At 43.5% G+C, this 18,700-nt stretch overlaps 1 protein-coding gene across 1 annotated transcript; it reads left to right on the forward strand.

The window, feature by feature from the left end:
• The first annotated feature begins 2,237 nt into the window (after positions 1 to 2,237).
• Positions 2,238 to 17,919, forward strand: LOC139760962 (neuropeptide Y receptor type 6-like). Its single transcript, XM_071684744.1, has 2 exons — positions 2,238 to 4,230; positions 14,146 to 17,919. Exon 1 carries the CDS (start codon positions 2,859 to 2,861, stop codon positions 4,224 to 4,226), a length of 1,368 nt encoding a protein of 455 aa, XP_071540845.1. The 5' UTR covers positions 2,238 to 2,858; the 3' UTR covers positions 4,227 to 4,230; positions 14,146 to 17,919.
• The last annotated feature ends 781 nt before the right edge of the window (positions 17,920 to 18,700 follow it).

Raw genomic sequence — 18,700 nt, forward strand, 5'->3', positions numbered from 1 at the left:
CACACTTGACCAACGTCTACTCTCCCCAACCATCAGCAAACGTTACACTCGCAAAACACACACTTAAATGACCCAAGCTCTAAACAACCACCTTCCCGTCTCAGTCTTCATACCAAACTGCTCTGTGGAGAAACTATCACTGAAGTGAAGCTTACACCATTAACACATGGCTCAATTAACTCCAAACTGGTACTTGTAGGCGATGGTAGTCTGTCAATCTCTTCCGCCAACAGTTCCAATAAATCATGAACAGAGATTTTGATTAATGATAAAGTATCGCTATAAATGGACTCACGCAACTCCTTAGTTCCTGAAGAAGGAGCATTTGTAACCAATCTTGATAACGAATCAGTCGGGAGTCAGTCAGCAGGAGTCAGTCAGCAGGAGTCAGTCAGCAGGAGTCAGTCAGCAGGAGTCAGTCAGCAGGAGTCAGTCAGCAGGAGTCAGTCAGCAGGAGTCAGTCAGCAGGAGTCAGTCAGCGCTCATGAAAGTTTTCTTTGATAAACAGTAATGGATTGCTGACGTCATCATTATGTTTACTCAGTTGCTTACTTCACACCAGGTTACGTCATGAGAAGCATGTGGGAATTACGTTCTCCTAACCAAAGGTACTAGAGAGGTTGTATGCATGGTACCCTAACGCTGGTAGAGGTACAACTTGTGGCATCATAACCCGCCACAACACCACAGAACACAAACATTTGCTGACGTCCAGGAAAGTGGCTGGTGGCACTTACCAGCCGATAGCATGGAAGTATTATAGTACATTTGGAAATACAAATTGTTACATACACTTTACAGTCTGTCTTTCTGGGACAGACTGAAAGCAAGTCAAGAAACAAATATGAACAGTATGACCTGATGGCTAAAGGTCACACTCTTCTGTACAAATGACTAATTAACAACGGAGGCGAGAGCTGGAGACACTGCGTTCTGTGGTGACGCTGAGAAGACACGACCCTACGCACTCACGTGGTGACGCTGAGCAGACACGACCCTACGCACTCACGTGGTGACGCTGAGCAGACACGACCCTACGCACTCACGTGGTGACGCTGAGCAGACACGACCCTACGCACTCACGTGGTGACGCTGAGCAGACACGACCCTACGCACTCACGTGGTGACGCTGAGCAGACACGACCCTACGCCCTCACGTGGTGACGCTGAGCAGACACGACCTTACGCCCTCACGTGGTGACGCTGAGCAGACACGACCCTACGCCCTCACGTGGTGACGCTGAGCAGACACGACCTTACGCCCTCACGTGGTGACGCTGAGCAGACACGACCTTACGCACTCACGTGGTGACGCTGGGCAGACACGACCCTACGCACTCACGTGGTGACGCTGTGCAGACACGACCCTACGCACTCACGTGGTGACGCTGTGCAGACACGACCCTACGCACTCACGTGGTGACGCTGTGCAGACACGACCTTACGCACTCACGTGCAATCTGATAAAGTTAGAAACTACTAATCCTAACCAGACATGTAAGTACTGTTGTCTACACAGGCGGAAGTGTTCAGGTGGTGAGGACTACATTCTGAGGTTATGAGGCTATGAAGGAGAGGAAGGATGAGGGCACGGATGCTACTGCACGTAGCGCACCACATGACGTATGCGTGGTCAGGCCTCGGTAATGACCAGTGTCTACACTGAGTGGTTAGTTACAGCCTCTCATGTCAGTGGGATGATCTTTGTATGTGTGTGTGTGTGTGTGTGTGTGTGTGTGTGTGTGTGTGTGTGTGTGTGTGTGTATGTCAAATTTCATCATTTTACAAGTCGACACATTTCATTAATTTCTATTGCAATCACAGAATAAGTTAATTCTCATGTTATATTTGTCTTGTACATTATCACTGGGTCATATTCCCTCACTTAGCTCGCGACTGTAACTGTTATAACTCACATGTTTTTCTGCCTCAGTAGTATAGGTCAAGATGCTTTCCACGTATTCTACTGAGCGAGAAACTTCTCGAGAACTTTACATTACCCTTAACTTCTCATAACACAATTACGAAAAGTTTCCCATGAATACAGGAAGATACTTTGGTTTATTTTGAAGATTTTTGATTAAAGTGTTTTCAAATGTGTTGCTGTATGGAATATTCTCCTTATCCGACACAGGTACTGTTTGAGTCTTGGATATCAACAAACTGATATCAACAAACTAATGGACGAAATTTCAGACAATGAGTAATACTCTCCTTTCTTTCTTTCCAGATATTTCTTCTGGTAATATGAGGAGCGGATCTAAGAGTTATCCGCCAGCGACAGCAGATAATCATGCATAATTGTTCAAGAGTTTGTCACCAGCAAAACGTGGCCAGCTCTTGAGATCTAAGCCTCAAATATTACGAGATTTTCCCGCCGCTGCTCAGACTCCGGGAAAAGTGAGTCATTGTCCCTGAACTAGACAGCCACTTTGAGGATTCTTTGATATGTAACTGACCAAAGTCTAGAAGTAAATAAATACTTCTTTCCTTTTATTTGAAGTATTACGAATTGTGGACAGTGAATGATTTTCATACCACCTACAGTAAACAGTTTACAGAGCTCAGATAGTATACAATTTACCGCGAGACATCTGTAGGAAAATGAATATGCAATTTCTTGGAAGGTGATTGACCAGCGACAATAAAAGCTTTGTGTATGAAAGCTAACAACCAGTGAATAACTCAGCTCGCTAGTTGCTTTCTTCCGTAGCTCCAAGACCGGTGTGTGAGGCTACGGCCAGCCCGGACGTGCCCCAGGTGCCTCTCGGCTCCTTCACCTGCGCTGCCCTTGGGTATGACATATAGAACTGACGCTGCCGTATTGTACTGGCTGCGCTCACCCCACTCAGGTCCTCATGCTCGAGGAACCGAGCACAATTAGTGAAGGACCGGGAGTGTTGGAGGAGAAGAGTGAAGAAGTGCTGGAGCAAGTCAGCGGCGTGGAGGTGTCGTGCACGGAGCCAGGGGCGTGTGGAGTCTACCCACCTCAGGATGATATTACAGCTCAGTTCCTACCGTGGGAAAAATTCGGCAAGTTCCTGTTGGATTCGAACGTCGCCAACAGCACCAACACGTCGCATCACTCGCTCTTCAACTTCTCCATCCAGGAGGCGTACGAAATTATTTCTGCCACCAAAGCTGGCTACCTCGACAAAGCGACGGAGGTCGTCTTCATCGTCTGCTACGTATGTCTCATCATCTTCGGAGTAGGGGGCAACATGATGGTTGGATGGGTCATATGGCGCAAAAGGACTATGAGAACACCCAGAAATCTGTATATCATCAACTTGACAGCGTCGGACCTGAGCATGTGCCTGGTGTGCATGCCCATCACGCTGGTTGGGCTCCTGTACAAGAACTGGGGCATGGGTAGTCTTATCTGTAAGCTCGTGCCAGTACTGCAAGGGACCAATATCATGGTGTCTACATCGACTGTAGTGGCCATCGCCGTTGACCGCTATGCCACCATTGTTAAAGTCGGAAGATCAGCTCGCAGTAAATTTCATGTGGCGGCTTCTATATGCGCCATCTGGACATCATCTGTCTTCTTCACACTTCCCCTCTATTTCTACTACATCGTGACACAGGTGAAGCTACATAACATCCTGCTCTACTCACGCTGCGTCGTCCACTGGCCATCAAGGGGGGTGAAGAATGTGTGGATTTTCGCGCTGCTACTGACGCAGTACGGCATCCCTATCGTGGTACTCAGTGTGGTGCACGCGCGCATCAAGCGCTACCTGGGCCAGCACCTGATGGGGCAGTACGATGCCAGAAGGGCACAGAAGGAGATAGAACGAAATAGAAAGACCACCATCTTGCTCTCCACCATTGCTGTAGCCTTCGCCGTCTGCTGGCTTCCCTGGAATATCGTTAACCTGCTGGCGGACTTCGAGTACGAGGGCTTTAGAGACCCGACTTACCTCTACACAGTCTTTGGTGCCTGCCATATGATCGCTATGAGCTCGGCCTGCATCAACCCCGTTCTGTACGGCTGGCTCAACACCAACCTGCGTCGGGAACTGTTGGAGTTCCTGCCGCCTATCTTTGCCAAGATTGGCTTGATGGTACCTGAGTCCATCAGGAGAAGAGCCGGGGATTCGCCCACCAGACAGCCCGAGAGTGTGACACTCCTGGTGTTTCAGGCGAACCAGACAAACAGTATCCAGACGGTGGCTCATCCGCCCCAGACAAACACGACCATCTTCAAGGACGACACCTAGCCAGGTCGGTGCCGCTTCTTAGCCTCACTTTGGTGCATGTTTATGTCTGTAGCATGACGTGTTTGTTAACACATCCCATTATGAATAACTATAATGATCATAACTTCAGAACCTTAGCTACTCCTCCTCACGAATCATAAACTAAATCAGTGTGGCTGCCATGAGTGTGCTTAATCTCCTCTGTGTTGTACACTGCTCTGCCGAACCATAACCGCTTTAGTAGTTATCCTCTCCTGCTGCTTCACTATTCGCTTCTCATCTCTCTATTACTCTACACTTAAGCGATATCGTGTTGCACGAAGAGAATTTTCTCGCCCTAAGGCATTAGCAGTGTTGTTCTATATCTTCAAAATCTATTTGTTCAATTCAGTTTCAATTTCAGTGGTTTATTCCTTGATAGAGGAACCAGGATCTTAGTGTTGTCACTAGTTTCTCCTGTACAATGCTACCAAAAGCATCTGGCAAGTATCACGAGTATATAGAAATATAATAATGGGGCTTACTAAAGCCTACGGAAGGAAGGACATTCCTTCAACACATCATCAATATTGTTTACATAACATTCTGCCAGTAGTTGGGGGGAGGAGGATCATCGTCAGGGGGTTGTGGAGCGGTGGGTCCAGCAGGTGTCACGGAAGCGTTGTGTGTGGGGACATCTTGGTGGTAGACAAGGGTGCGGCTGGGTCGGGTCTTCTGCATAATGCACAAACGCGTTGCTCGGGGAGGCGGGTATGCCAGTCTCCCAAGCAAAGTCGTACCCGATGATGATACGGGCTGCAATCGCATCCCTTTTCCGTGACCCTTTCTCACAGACGCACGAGAGGTCAGGGAGTTTTGACGGAGGGTATCATACCAGGTAGGCCGGGCGGGGAGTCCAGGGGCATAGCTGCTCCCGAAGCTTCTCTCTGCTTGTGTCCTACGTTGTAGTCAGGTGTGGCCTTGTTACAGTCGGTCTTGGTGAGACCATCTGCTGCCTCGTTCCCCGAGATACCGACGTGACCAGGTAATCATAGGGATCTCACAGGAGGACGGCCTGCATCCTGCAGTGTTGATGTTAGCAAGAAGAGCAGTAAGGAGGGCTACCAGCTCGGCCTGAGTGGAGGAAGCCCCGTCAGAAACTGAGAGAGAGAATATCACTTCATTAATTTGCAAAAGCTCACTAAATGAATTCCATATTGCTAGACTTCAGATGAAGCCCAGCAGACGACCTCCAGCCACACGTATGAGGAAACTGAACATCAGTAATATTGACACAATCTTCTTCCTTCCTTAACTTCAAGATTTTCCGTCACATCCAATATTTGTTTCCCTCTACAGTTTCCTTACAGGTGGTTATGTTTCCTCCCAGGTGGTCAGGTTTCCTCCCAGGTGGTCAGGTTTCCTCCCAGGTGGTTATGCTTCCATTTGTCTGCAGGAGGAACACGCCCTCGACCGCTATTATCTCTCTTCATGAACAACTTTCTTCTTCACTCGATGAGCCGCCTTCATGAACCTAAGTCCTTCAGGGTTCAGTACTTTTTTCAGTAACTAAACTTTCTCGTAAACATATAGACATTTTTTCTTTCCTTCAGTTTTCACTCTTAATACATCTAATATTTGACAGCAAATTATTTGTTCTCACTCATAAACTGTATTCATCCATCAGATATTTTCTTGATTGGCGTGTGATTTCATTTAACTATCTTCAGTTTCGTTCATTCCTAAGATTTGAGACAACGTCCTTCATATGGGTTCACTCCGTCCCATTCCTCACGTCCATGATCTCATTCACTCACTGTTTGGGTAATGGTTTACTGGAGGGAGACTGTGTGCTCTGAAGTGATGATGTCACTCACACTCGAGACGGGAGACGAGGGGATAGGGCAGTGTTTGGGGAGGAACAGAGTGATCATGGGGAGGTACGGAGACGCCAAAGGCAGAATGAGCCATTCATGGGCGAGACTGGACGAGAGGACGGAGAGAGGTTGACATCCATGAGACGAGGGAAATGGAGCGATACACCCGCCCCATTTCTCTCCACCTCTGGCCAGAAACAAGAGGAAAATAATTACATGATTCTCACATTATCTGCTATCAGGCAACGAAGTTTACTGCCACATAGTTTATTTCTTTATGCTAACTGAGTTGGCAAGGGCGACTGAATGCCATCTCATCTGCGGGATATATATATACTTATACACCCCAGCCCAGCTAGCCTCTCGGGGTGACTGGGGACTGAGTGAGGAGAGCGGGAGTCGGTGTGTGCACTCATTGTGACCCTCACATACAGTTGGTCTACATTAAGAACGTTCAATAGAAGTGCAACAATTTTCGATCACCTTAATGATAATATAAAGTTATGAAAAATAGGTTTAGTTATTCAGGAACAGTTTTTAGTCTCATTAACTGTTCCATCATCACTACAGCACGTGAGACAACGAGTGAGGCCCCGCGGGTTATCCCACACAAGCCATGCCAAGCACTCGATCCAACACTCAGCCTCCGTCACCACAGGCATCAAGCAGGTGCACACCACGCACGCCCACCTCATCACTTACTCTAAGTCTTACATTTTTATGCAGGATTTGTGGAAGTTCTGGAGCTGACCTGTGAATACGTTCCCATAGCCAGCTGTTAGGTATGCAAATGAAGCAGTAAATATTGCTGCAGCTGACAACAGCTCAAAAAGAATCATTAACTTCAGAAATAAATCTGAAAGATATATGGAACCAAATAGGAATTCCAGCTTTCTGAAAGTTTTCAGTAAAGAATGAAGTGTTTTTTCCCTATTCTATATATATATATATATATATATATATATATATATATATATATATATATATATATTTTTTTTTTTTTTTCATACTATTCGCCATTTCCCACGATAGCGAGGTAACGTTAAGAACAGAGGACTGGGCCTTTGAGGGAATACCCTCACCTGGCCCCCTTCTCTGTTCCTTCTTTGGAAAATTAAAGAAAATAAAAAAAAAAAATGAGAGGGGAGGATTTCCAGCCCCCCGCTCCCTTCCCTTTTAGTCGCCTTCTACGACACGCAGGGAATACGTTGGAAGTATTCTTTCTCCCCTATCCCCATATCCCTGGGGATAGGGGAGAAAGAATACTTCCCACGTATTCCCTGCGTGTCGTAGAAGGCGACTAAAAGGGGAGGGAGCGGGGGGCTGGAAATCCTCCCATCTCGTTTTTTTTTTTTTAATTTTCGAAAAGAAGGAACAGAGAAGGGGGCCAGGTGAGGATATTCCCTCAAAGGCCCAGTCCTTTGTTCTTAATGCTACCTCGCTAATGCGGGAAATGGCGAATAGTTTGAAAAAAAAAAAAAAAAAAAATATATATATATATATATATATATATATATATATGTGTGTGTGTGTGTGTGTGTGTGTGTGTGTGTGTACCATGTTTTTACCCCTATTTATGTATGCACACACACACCAGCCTCGGTGCGGCAGGTGAACAGCTGGATGGACTGTGGGCTGATTGGCCATAACTTGCCCAACCTCTTGTCATGAGGAACTGGTCACTCTGGTGGTGCATGTCATGAGGAACTGGTCACTCTGGTGGTGCATGTCATGAGGAACTGGTCACTCTGGTGGGGCATGTCATGAGGAACTGGTCACTCTGGTGGTGCATGTCATGAGGAACTGGTCACTCTGGTGGGGCATGTCATGAGGAACTGGTCACTTTGGTGGTGCATGTCATGAGGAACTGGTCACTCTGGTGGTGCATGTCATGAGGAACTGGTCACTCTGGTGGGGCATGTCATGAGGAACTGGTCACTCTGGTGGGGCATGTCATGAGGAACTGGTCACTCTGGTGGGGCATGTCATGAGGAACTGGTCAGCGTCGACCGTTGTCCTAATAATTTGGAAGCTTGAAGACTGTCACCATCAGGTCATCTTCCTCTCTTGTAAACTTCAGCCTCTCTTTTTAAGTCAGTTGTCTTGGTGTAGGTGTAGTAACCATAATGTCTGACGCAGAAGAACATGAAGCGAACCAAAAGAAGAGTTATAGTGAGAAACGTTAGTGCATCATTGCTACATCAACCTACAGACAGAGTGATGGATGTACAGACACTCAGACCGAATGACGAGTAGACGAGTGAATGAATGGATAAAGAAATAACTTGACAAAGAGACAGACATTGAAAAGGGAAGAGAAAAATGGAGAAAAAGAAACAGAGAGAGAGAGAGAGAGAGAGAGAGAGAGAGAGAGAGAGAGAGAGAGAGAGAGAGAGAGAGAGAGAGAGAGATCGGTCTTCATGATTCAAAAACATCTAGAATGTCAGTGAAGCCACAAACCTCAAGAAAATACTGGACTCTCAGACCGACGTCATAAATCGTGAGCAATGCACAATGAACCAGCCAGAATATGCAGAGAATCCTGAGCCAGAGACAAGCCTGAAGGATGAGGCGATACCCACACACCAGGACAACTTCCCTTTGTGGCAGCCAAGAACGGAACCTCTCACACTTTGTAAGCAGACCTTCGCTGGCCCACTCTCATCTGCCTTCCTCTGCTGCTGCTGCTGTTGTGTGTGTGTGTGTGTGTATGTGTGTGTGTGTGTGTGTGTGTGTGTGTATGTGTGTGTGTGTGTGTGTGTGTGTAATTACCAACTTAAATCGCAGGGAGAAGGTTCTACACTCGCACAACACCATCTCTCCATACAACTTTTCAAACTTCTTTATGTTTTCAACATTTACAATTTCATCATTTAGTCTATTCCCTTCATCCATTATTCTAATGATGTAAATGTATATTTTTATTTCTTTGCTAACAGGTTCTTTGTTCAGTTTCTTGTTATTGACATGGTTGTTCTATTTCATTATCTATGGAAGATCTGTTGTTGTTCACTGTTGTTATCACACATGATAACCATACTGAACACGTATCTCACTCTGTCTCGTTTTCATTACTTAATTTTGGATTTCATTTTATCAACCACGTATCAGACCAAGTTTGAACTGTGATGAGGTTCCTTTGTAAGCTAATGCAATTCTAGTCGCTTTTCACGCACGAAGGAAGAGAATGGATGCAAGGTACATGATGAGCATGTATGAAAGTACAGAGCAACACACACAAGAGGATGAAAGATGAAAACTTGGTTGGAAATTGATCAGCGGAATTGCATGGAAGACTAACAGTAAGACAAAACTGCAAAGCTAGCTATTGTGGTTAATGAAGGAGCGAATGGGCTTAATGGGCAGGATGTGAAGACGTGAGAGAACGGTAAAACTAGAAATGAGGGGAAGGGTCGCGTCATTTGAGGATGTCTAACTCGTTATTTAGAAATACACTAAGATTCCTGCCAAGTATCTGTCCCACTGTGAGCAATGAGAGGTAACTGTATCCCTCCACTCCTCACCATCATGTACATTTCCATTCGTTGTGACCGGCACACGACCCATGTTGATCATGAAGTCAAGCGAACAAAGACATTAAGTGTGCCTCAGTGTGATCCGTGACCCATTAGGTTGTGTTGGCTTGGCCGCCGCACGGCACCACATGAGGAGCAGCATGTGTGAGGCGCTGCAACAACACTGATAATCGTTTAAATGTTTGCCATATATGTTGTGTTGTACCACTAGAGGCTTAATGCATAAGTTTCCTTGTCATTAGTCTGTTAAAAGATATCTTCACGCTGCTCTGTCTGTCTGTCTCTCTCTCTCTCTCTCTCTCTCTCTCTCTCTCTCTCTCTCTCTCTCTCTCTCTCTCTCTCTGTGAAACAAGGAAGGAAAATCACATAATCGTTTTCAGTGTTGTGCGTCCGCCTCATTGTGATAATGTGTCAGGATGATTCAAGTAACACAACAGTTGGCATCTGTGTTACGTGTGGACTGAGGCCGGTTCTTCTGTATGTTTGAGGACTGCAACGTTCACCCAGCGAAGGTTTTGTGCACAGTGACTCAGTTGTGAACATAAAACAAAATCTATCTGTTGTATTCACTTTCACTGTGTCTACTGGTCACCGTTTTTCATCATGTAGCTGAATGGTCGACGTTGTATTTGTAAGGAATAAAATGTTGAACACGGCCTAAGTACAGTCATAAACTAGAGTTTCTTTGCAAGATTCAAGCTGCTGCTGGGGCAAGTCATCCGACCATGGAGCCTGGCTGCCCTCTGGTTTCAAGACTACGAACTGTGACAGCTTAGGTCTAACCATGAATGGTGGTGCTCTGTTACTCAAAAGCTAAAGCAAAATTGAGGCTACAGGGTCCTCCATGTAAAAACATGAATATGTCAGATATACAGAATTGGATTAATGATTGAATAGAGTCTTCATTATCTGTTCCTGACGCTGTTAAGTTTCTGATGATCTGTGTAATGTGACAGTAATCATCAACGCATATATGTTCACCAGAAACTTAGGCAATTCTTCGACAACTTTTATTCTATAGTTCTATGTTTATCCCTCTATTTGTTTCATGTACTTGTTCCCTGGAGTACATGACCCGGGGTAAAGGGCACTCCTTACTTCCCAAACCAGAATTAGCTTCAGCAATCTCTGAGGCTGACACAGTGATGTCAACTCTACCTTCTCGATAGCCATTAGTAAACCAGATATGTTGAGATCCAAACTTTTGTGCATTGTCCAAGATGTACTGATGATGATGATGATGATGGTGATGATGATGATGATGATGATGATGATGGTGATGATGATGATGATGATGATGATGATGATGATGATGATGATGGTGATGATGATGATGATGATGGTGATGATGATGATGATGATGATGGTGATGATGATGATGATGATGATGGTGATGATGATGATGATGATGATGATGATGATGATGGTGATGATGATGATGATGATGATGGTGATGATGATGATGATGATGATGGTGATGATGATGATGATGATGATGATGATGATGATGATGGTGATGATGATGATGATGATGGTGATGATGATGATGATGATGATGGTGATGATGATGATGATGATGATGATGATGATGATGATGGTGATGATGATGATGATGGTGATGATGATGATGATGATGATGGTGATGATGATGATGATGGTGATGATGATGATGATGATGATGATGGTGATGATGGTGATGATGATGGTGATGATGGTGATGATGGTGATGATGATGATGATGATGATGATGGTGATGATGATGATGATGATGATGATGATGATGATGATGGTGATGATGATGATGATGATGATGATGGTGATGATGATGATGATGATGATGATGGTGATGATGGTGATGATGATGATGATGATGGTGATGATGATGATGATGGTGATGATGATGATGATGATGATGATGATGATGATGGTGATGATGATGATGATGATGATGATGATGGTGATGATGATGATGATGGTGATGATGATGATGATGATGATGATGATGATGATGATGGTGATGATGATGATGGTGATGATGATGATGATGATGATGATGGTGATGATGATGATGGTGATGATGATGATGATGATGATGATGATGATGATGATGATGGTGATGATGATGATGGTGATGATGATGATGATGATGTGATGATGGTGATGATGATGATGATGGTGATGATGGTGATGATGATGATGATGGTGATGATGATGATGATGATGATGATGGTGATGATGATGATGATGATGATGATGATGATGATGATGATGATGATGATGATGATGGTGATGATGATGATGATGATGTGATGATGGTGATGATGATGATGATGGTGATGATGATGATGATGATGATGATGGTGATGATGATGATGATGATGATGATGGTGATGATGATGATGATGATGATGATGATGATGATGATGATGATGATGATGATGATGATGATGATGATGATGATGATGATGATGATGATGATGGTGATGATGATGATGATGATGATGATGATGGTGATGATGATGATGATGATGATGATGATGGTGATGATGATGATGATGATGATGGTGATGATGATGATGATGATGATGATGGTGATGATGGTGATGATGATGATGATGATGATGATGATGATGATGATGGTGATGATGATGATGATGATGGTGATGATGATGGTGATGATGATGATGGTGATGATGATGATGATGATGAGCAACCGTGTGCGTGTTTTTCCTATCTTTATTTCCTCCTTTGTTCAGAGTGAGGAACACACATATGATATGCTTGCCTTCCTCTTTCCACAGTGACTCATCAACAAAAAGGCTTATATCATTTCGACTCAAACACGTCATCAAAGGCGTCTGCCTGTTCCATGCAATTCATGATTAATCTATAAACTAAGAGCATTATATATTGATTATAAACTACGAGCATTATATATTGATTATAAAATACGAGCATTATATATTGATTATAAACTACGAGCATTATATATTGATTATAAACTACGAGCATTATATATTGATTATAAACTACGAGCATTATATATTGATTATAAACTACGAGCATTATATATTGATTATAAACTACGAGCATTATATATTGATTATAAACTACGAGCATTATATATTGATTATAAACTACGAGCATTATATATTGATTATAAACTACGAGCATTATATATAGATCATAAACTACGAGCATTATATATTGATTATAAACTACGAGCATTATATATAGATCATAAACTACGAGCATTATATATTGATTATAAACTACGAGCATTATATATAGATCATAAACTACGAGCATTATATATTGATTATAAACTACGAGCATTATATGTTGATCATAAACTACGAGCATTATATATTAATCATAAACTACGAACATTATATATAGATTATAAACTACGAACGTAATATATTGATTATAAACTACGAACATTATATATTAACTACTAATTACGAGCATTATATATTGATTATTAATGTTATCATGTCAAGGAGAGGAAAAGGTCGAGGGGATAACAAGTAAGGTCTCGTACCTGATATTCAAGTCTGAGTAAACTGCCAGCCACTGCTCACAATAAACCTTAAAATGTTTTCACTCTTAGTCACTGTCATGTGGAGTTTCAAGAGCAACGCTCCTCTTGTGTAACGTGCACCTCGGGACTTGGGTAACGTGCACCTCGGGACTTGGGTAACGTGCACCTCGGGACTTGGGTAACGTGCACCTCGGGACTTGGGTAACGTGCACCTCGGGACTTGGGTAACGTGCACCTCGGGACTTGGGTAACGTGCACCTCGGGAGTATCATCTTTTGAGGAGCATCTCCAGTTCGTGCTGGTCTTCTCTTGGGTGATCTTGGTCCTCGCTCTCATACATGTCTTTCCCTGGTCGGTGTTTGTATTATGTCTGTTTTTCTTTCAACTGTATGTCTATACTTGGCCCTTTTATACTTCATGATATTTCATCCCAATGTTTATGTACATTTTTTCGTTGCTTTACTATCTAATATGATTTATTCTTTAACAATAATAACTCATTTTACCAATTATTGGCATATTTACTACAGAACAAAATAAATTTTTTATTTACTATTCTCATTTACTTTACCAAATAATTTTAGTACTTCATGATTCAGTTCTTGATATCTTCAATACACAATATTTCTACTGATTTATCATAGTTGTTGATATCATACAGAATACTGCAACACTTTAATCTATTGTATCTTAGGTCCTATCCACCAAGCAAAACAAAGATGCACTTTTTTTGTTTTGAGACGACATAAGGTTGAAGAATTTATCGCCGTAGACTAAACACTTCAATGTAAATTCGTTGCTAGACGGGCACTGAAACACTTGTTGCTAGACGGGCACTGAAACTTTTGTTTTAACTTGAAGTAATTTAGGATAGATCATCAATACATGACGCCTTTGGACATATCTGGGCCTTCAGTACTTGTAGTTTGCCGATTCTGTGATACACCACACACCTGTGATCTTTCCAGATCTTTGCTGGACGACTCATGTTCTCATTGTTGCAGGTGTGAGCTGGAGGGCGAGTCAGGAGGAAGTGACAATCAACAGGCACAACGAAGGCGGCCGCGGCTCAGGACATCGCGTCCCCTCCAGCTGCAGCAGCTCCTCTCATAGCCATAAAGGATCCAACATCGGCCACCATGATCCACCAGCGGCACCGGGCAACGGGTTCTCGGTCACGCTAGAGGTTCTGATGTAAGCTAAGTCAGAGTCTCCACAGACATGACGTCGGAATTATCGACGGAGGTCACGCGGGAGGCCAAGGAAGAAGCCTCAGCGGGGCTTCCAGGTGAGGATATCTCAGAGGTCTCCCTAGAATCCTCAGGGTTCAGGCCAGGGAAACCATCAGAGACTCTCGCCTAGGTCATGTGTGCAGCTCCTACGGCTGTCATGTGACCAGTAACACCTAACATCTGTCTGTGACTGGGTGACGTTAACCGAGATTTCTGACTCAAACATCGGTTAGAAGAGTTGCAGCTCCTACACTCATGACCAGTTACCCACCAGTAGTACTTGGACTGTCGGCACCTCGTCCCCTTATTCTTTTCAGTACAAGAACCTGGTTGTAGGTGACCAGGTACTCGCCAGAAGAATATACAGTTTCGTCTTAGTGAACGAGAAAATATCGAACACTGGAACGTTGGACAGTCGAGATGAAGAGTGCCTTGTGGCGTTTTGATCCCAACAGGGGATGTGAAGGGGGCCAGGATATTACATGACCTAACAAGACCTGAGATAGTGTCTCCTGATTCCCTATATCTTGGAAGACTAACAGTTCTCCAACACTAACAGTTCTCCAACACTAACAGTTCTCCAACACTAAAGTGAAAAGGTAAAACAGGAAATTACTGGAGCGCATATACAGCTTTGCCACGACGTTTTCTCTTGTTCAGAAATATCAATATATTTCACGTGTGTTGTGGGATATATATCTTCTTAAAGTAACTTTGGTCAGAGAGTTGTCCTGCACAGACTACCCTCATACTTTGGATTAATGTGATGGAGAGAATCATATCCTCACCAGACACTCTTTGTTTTCCTTTCCAAGGCACACTAATTTTTCTGGTGCTACCATTATACTTGTAAATATTGTTGGTCCACGCAATATTTTTCCAAGATTTCTTGTTTGCTATAGAATGATCCTTAATGCTGTTGCATAGCTTGACGTCATGTGTAAGACTTGCAATATCATGTTCACACACACACACAAACACACACGCACACACACACACACACACACACACACACACACACAGGACAAGGTCCTTCTGACTTCATGAATTGTAATAATTTTCTGATGTTATTTACATGAACTTTCAATCATAAGTCAAGACTGTGTTCCCTGACGGTAAGAGTACATGTATATGTTCACATGGTGTGTACTGGTGTGTGATGTCTCACTGATGTTGTCTACTGCTGGTCTCCTTTCACAAACCCTCTGACGCCTGAAGAGAGTGGCTATCTGCACGTCAAGAAGTGGTGGAACTGGTTCCCTTCTGCCATTCTTTACATCTTAACTGAATGATTCAGACCAAACTTGACCGGGTTCAGCTGGTCAGTTGAAGGCAGGCTGGTTAGCCACGTCTGAGACAAACAACCGTAACTGGATGAAAACGCTAACGAGCTAATCAGCGCCGCGCTGAACTACCCTAACGTGCGAACAGCTGCTTCCTGAGACGTGACAGTTTTAAAGACTGATTGATATAGTTGTGGTCTCATGACTTATGAAGAGCCTCCAGCACTTGTCACTGGTGCATGTATGGATCCACTGCGGAAGGAGAGCCTTTGACTGAGTCAGGTATGACGTGTGCTAATCCTAAACATCGAAAGTTTTGTTTTTTGTGGGAAAAAGAAAAAATAGCTATTTCTCACTCGATTTCTTTACTTGATGCCATAAAATAAGTTTTGCCTAAGTGAAGCTGTCTTCTTACATTCTGCGTCAGCAAACATCTCTACTGGCGACGAGTTCTGCTATCAAACGTGCGTCAGCGCCTCATGAACTAATCCCACCTCTTGTGTACACTTGTGGATATTAGGATAGTTTTCAAATAAGAAACTTAATGACATTCTGTAATATGAAGTCAGATGCTGACTGTTGAAAAAGACGTAACTTTCTGGGGTAAGAGTGATGGCACATTTGTTATAGAACCTTAATATTGCAAGAGTATTCGCTCATCTGATCATATCTAAGTTATGTTAACAATGTCAGAAACGTTGCAGAGTTTCCTCTCAGCTTCAGTCCAGCAGGTGGAGCTCCATTACCAATGCTTCAGGACGACCAGGCTTCCTTACCAGCACCCCAAAAGTACTTACTTTACCATAACAATAGAATCAACCCAACAAGAGCACTTCAGGATCACTTATTATTGCATCATGTCAGCTTTCTTCTTTTCCTTCATGAACCAAAATGACCACTTTCCCAGCAACCCTCTCAGTTTCCCGTCATGCCAGCACCATCTTCCCTCCAGTATAATATGATACCCATCATCTACAAACAACAAAGAACTCCCCCTCTTTCCATACCACAATCAATCTGGATTATACACAAAATCTAAAGATTTCAGAAAAACATTAATCATTTTCATTTTTTCACTTCCTCAAACTCCTTTATCAAAACCAGCTGACAAACCCCAGCTGAACTTTATAGTCACAAACACACACACACACACACACACACACACACACACACACACACACACACACACACCTTCCTGCAGTGCCTCGGTCTCCACCCATCTACACGTGTTGTCAAGGAGCGGCTCACACTCCCAGACGTCACCCATCCTCTGGCCGCCACCATATCATAGTTTAACACCACTGACAACATCGACACTGACAACATCGACACTGCGGTGCTTTTCTACAATGTTCGTCTACAGTAGCCGTCTACAGTGGCCATCTACAGTGGCCATATACAGTGGCTGTCTATGTTATCATCATCAGTCACTGCTCTTTCACTACGGCTAAAATAACAGCCTCCCAACACTGTACCAAGGGTCAGCTATAGACCGTGACAGGGGTCAGCTGTAGACCGTGACAGGGGTCAGCTATAGACCGTGACAGGGGTCAGCTGTAGACCGTGACAGGGGTCAGCTGTAGACCGTGACAGGGGTCAGCTGTAGACCGTGACAGGGGTCAGCTGTAGACTGTGATACGGGTCAACTGTAGACCGTGACATGGTCAGCTGCAGACCATGACAGAGTCAGCTGTACAAGTTCAACTTCTCTCACTATGGAGGACATTACGACGATGTATCATTATGATGAAGTGTGTCCGCTTGTGGCTGCATGATACACGTGACCGTCAACCCAGCTCATCTTTCTTTTTTTACCATTCAATTTCTCAGAGAAACAGTACTCCTACCTTCCTATCAACTAGTCCCTCAACCTCACATTCTGGCTTCAGTTTGTCACTCTCCGTCTGTCCCTCCAGCCCACGCATAGTCATAACTCTCATTTTCTTCATGTTATTTACCTCCCAGTCACATTCCCAACAGCCTGCTCCTCTCCTCACCCCACTAGGATTGGCTAATCTCCCCAACGTTACACCAAACAACTCATAATCTGTCATGCTCCACGCTCTGCACCCTGACTCGAACCTATGTCCTCGGGTTCCGTGGCTGGGTAGAGCCCACCCAGCCACGGCCTCCAGGCCTGCTTAAGCTACCATTTACTACCGTCAAAGCTTTGCCTCTATATCTATATACATATATCTATTTTTACATGTAGTGTCTAACCTAAGATTGAATGTAGTGTTCTAATGTTACATAGACCATCTTCAACGTAGCTTGGTAGCACATTAAACATTATACGTTAAGCAAACTTTTCTTTTCCTCAACTTCTGTTTGTCATTATCATAAACGCTGATCTGAAACCTGTATTCCATAGAATAACGTATACATGCATATCCACATTTATTCTAACATTTATCTATCTATCTATCTATCTATCTATCTATCTATCTATTTATCTATCTATCTATCTATCTATCTATCTATATATATATATATATATATATATATATATATATATATATATATATATATATATATATATATATATATTTATTAGAGATTTGTGTGAAAAAACATCAGGAGAAAATTAGCGCAGAATGGTAAAAGGTGAGAGTAAGTGCAGCTAGGGGAGTGAATGAGAAATGGTAAGTATTTAGGGAAAGAGTGCTGGTATGCGCGAGGAATGCGTGTGTTATGCATAAGGTAGGAGAAGGGTAGATTAAGAAGGGTAGTGAATGGTGGGATGGAGGAGAAAAGTTGCTAGTGAGAGAGAAAAGAGAGGCGTTTGGGCGGCACTTACAGGAAATAAGTGCAAATGACTGGAAGATGTATAAGAAAAAGCGACAGGAGGTAAAGAGGAAGGTGCAGGGGTTGAAAAAGAGGGAAAATGAGATTTGAGGTAAGCAAGTATCAGTAAACTTTAGAGAAAATAAGATGTTCTGGAAGGAGGTTAATAGTGTGGAAAAGCAAGAAAACAAATGGGAACATCGACGAAGGAAGCAAATGAGGAAGTGTTAACGGGCAATGATGAAGTGAGGAGAAGATGG

This window comes from Panulirus ornatus, chromosome 38 (assembly GCF_036320965.1).
Source record: "Panulirus ornatus isolate Po-2019 chromosome 38, ASM3632096v1, whole genome shotgun sequence".
Classification (NCBI taxonomy): domain Eukaryota; kingdom Metazoa; phylum Arthropoda; class Malacostraca; order Decapoda; family Palinuridae; genus Panulirus; species Panulirus ornatus.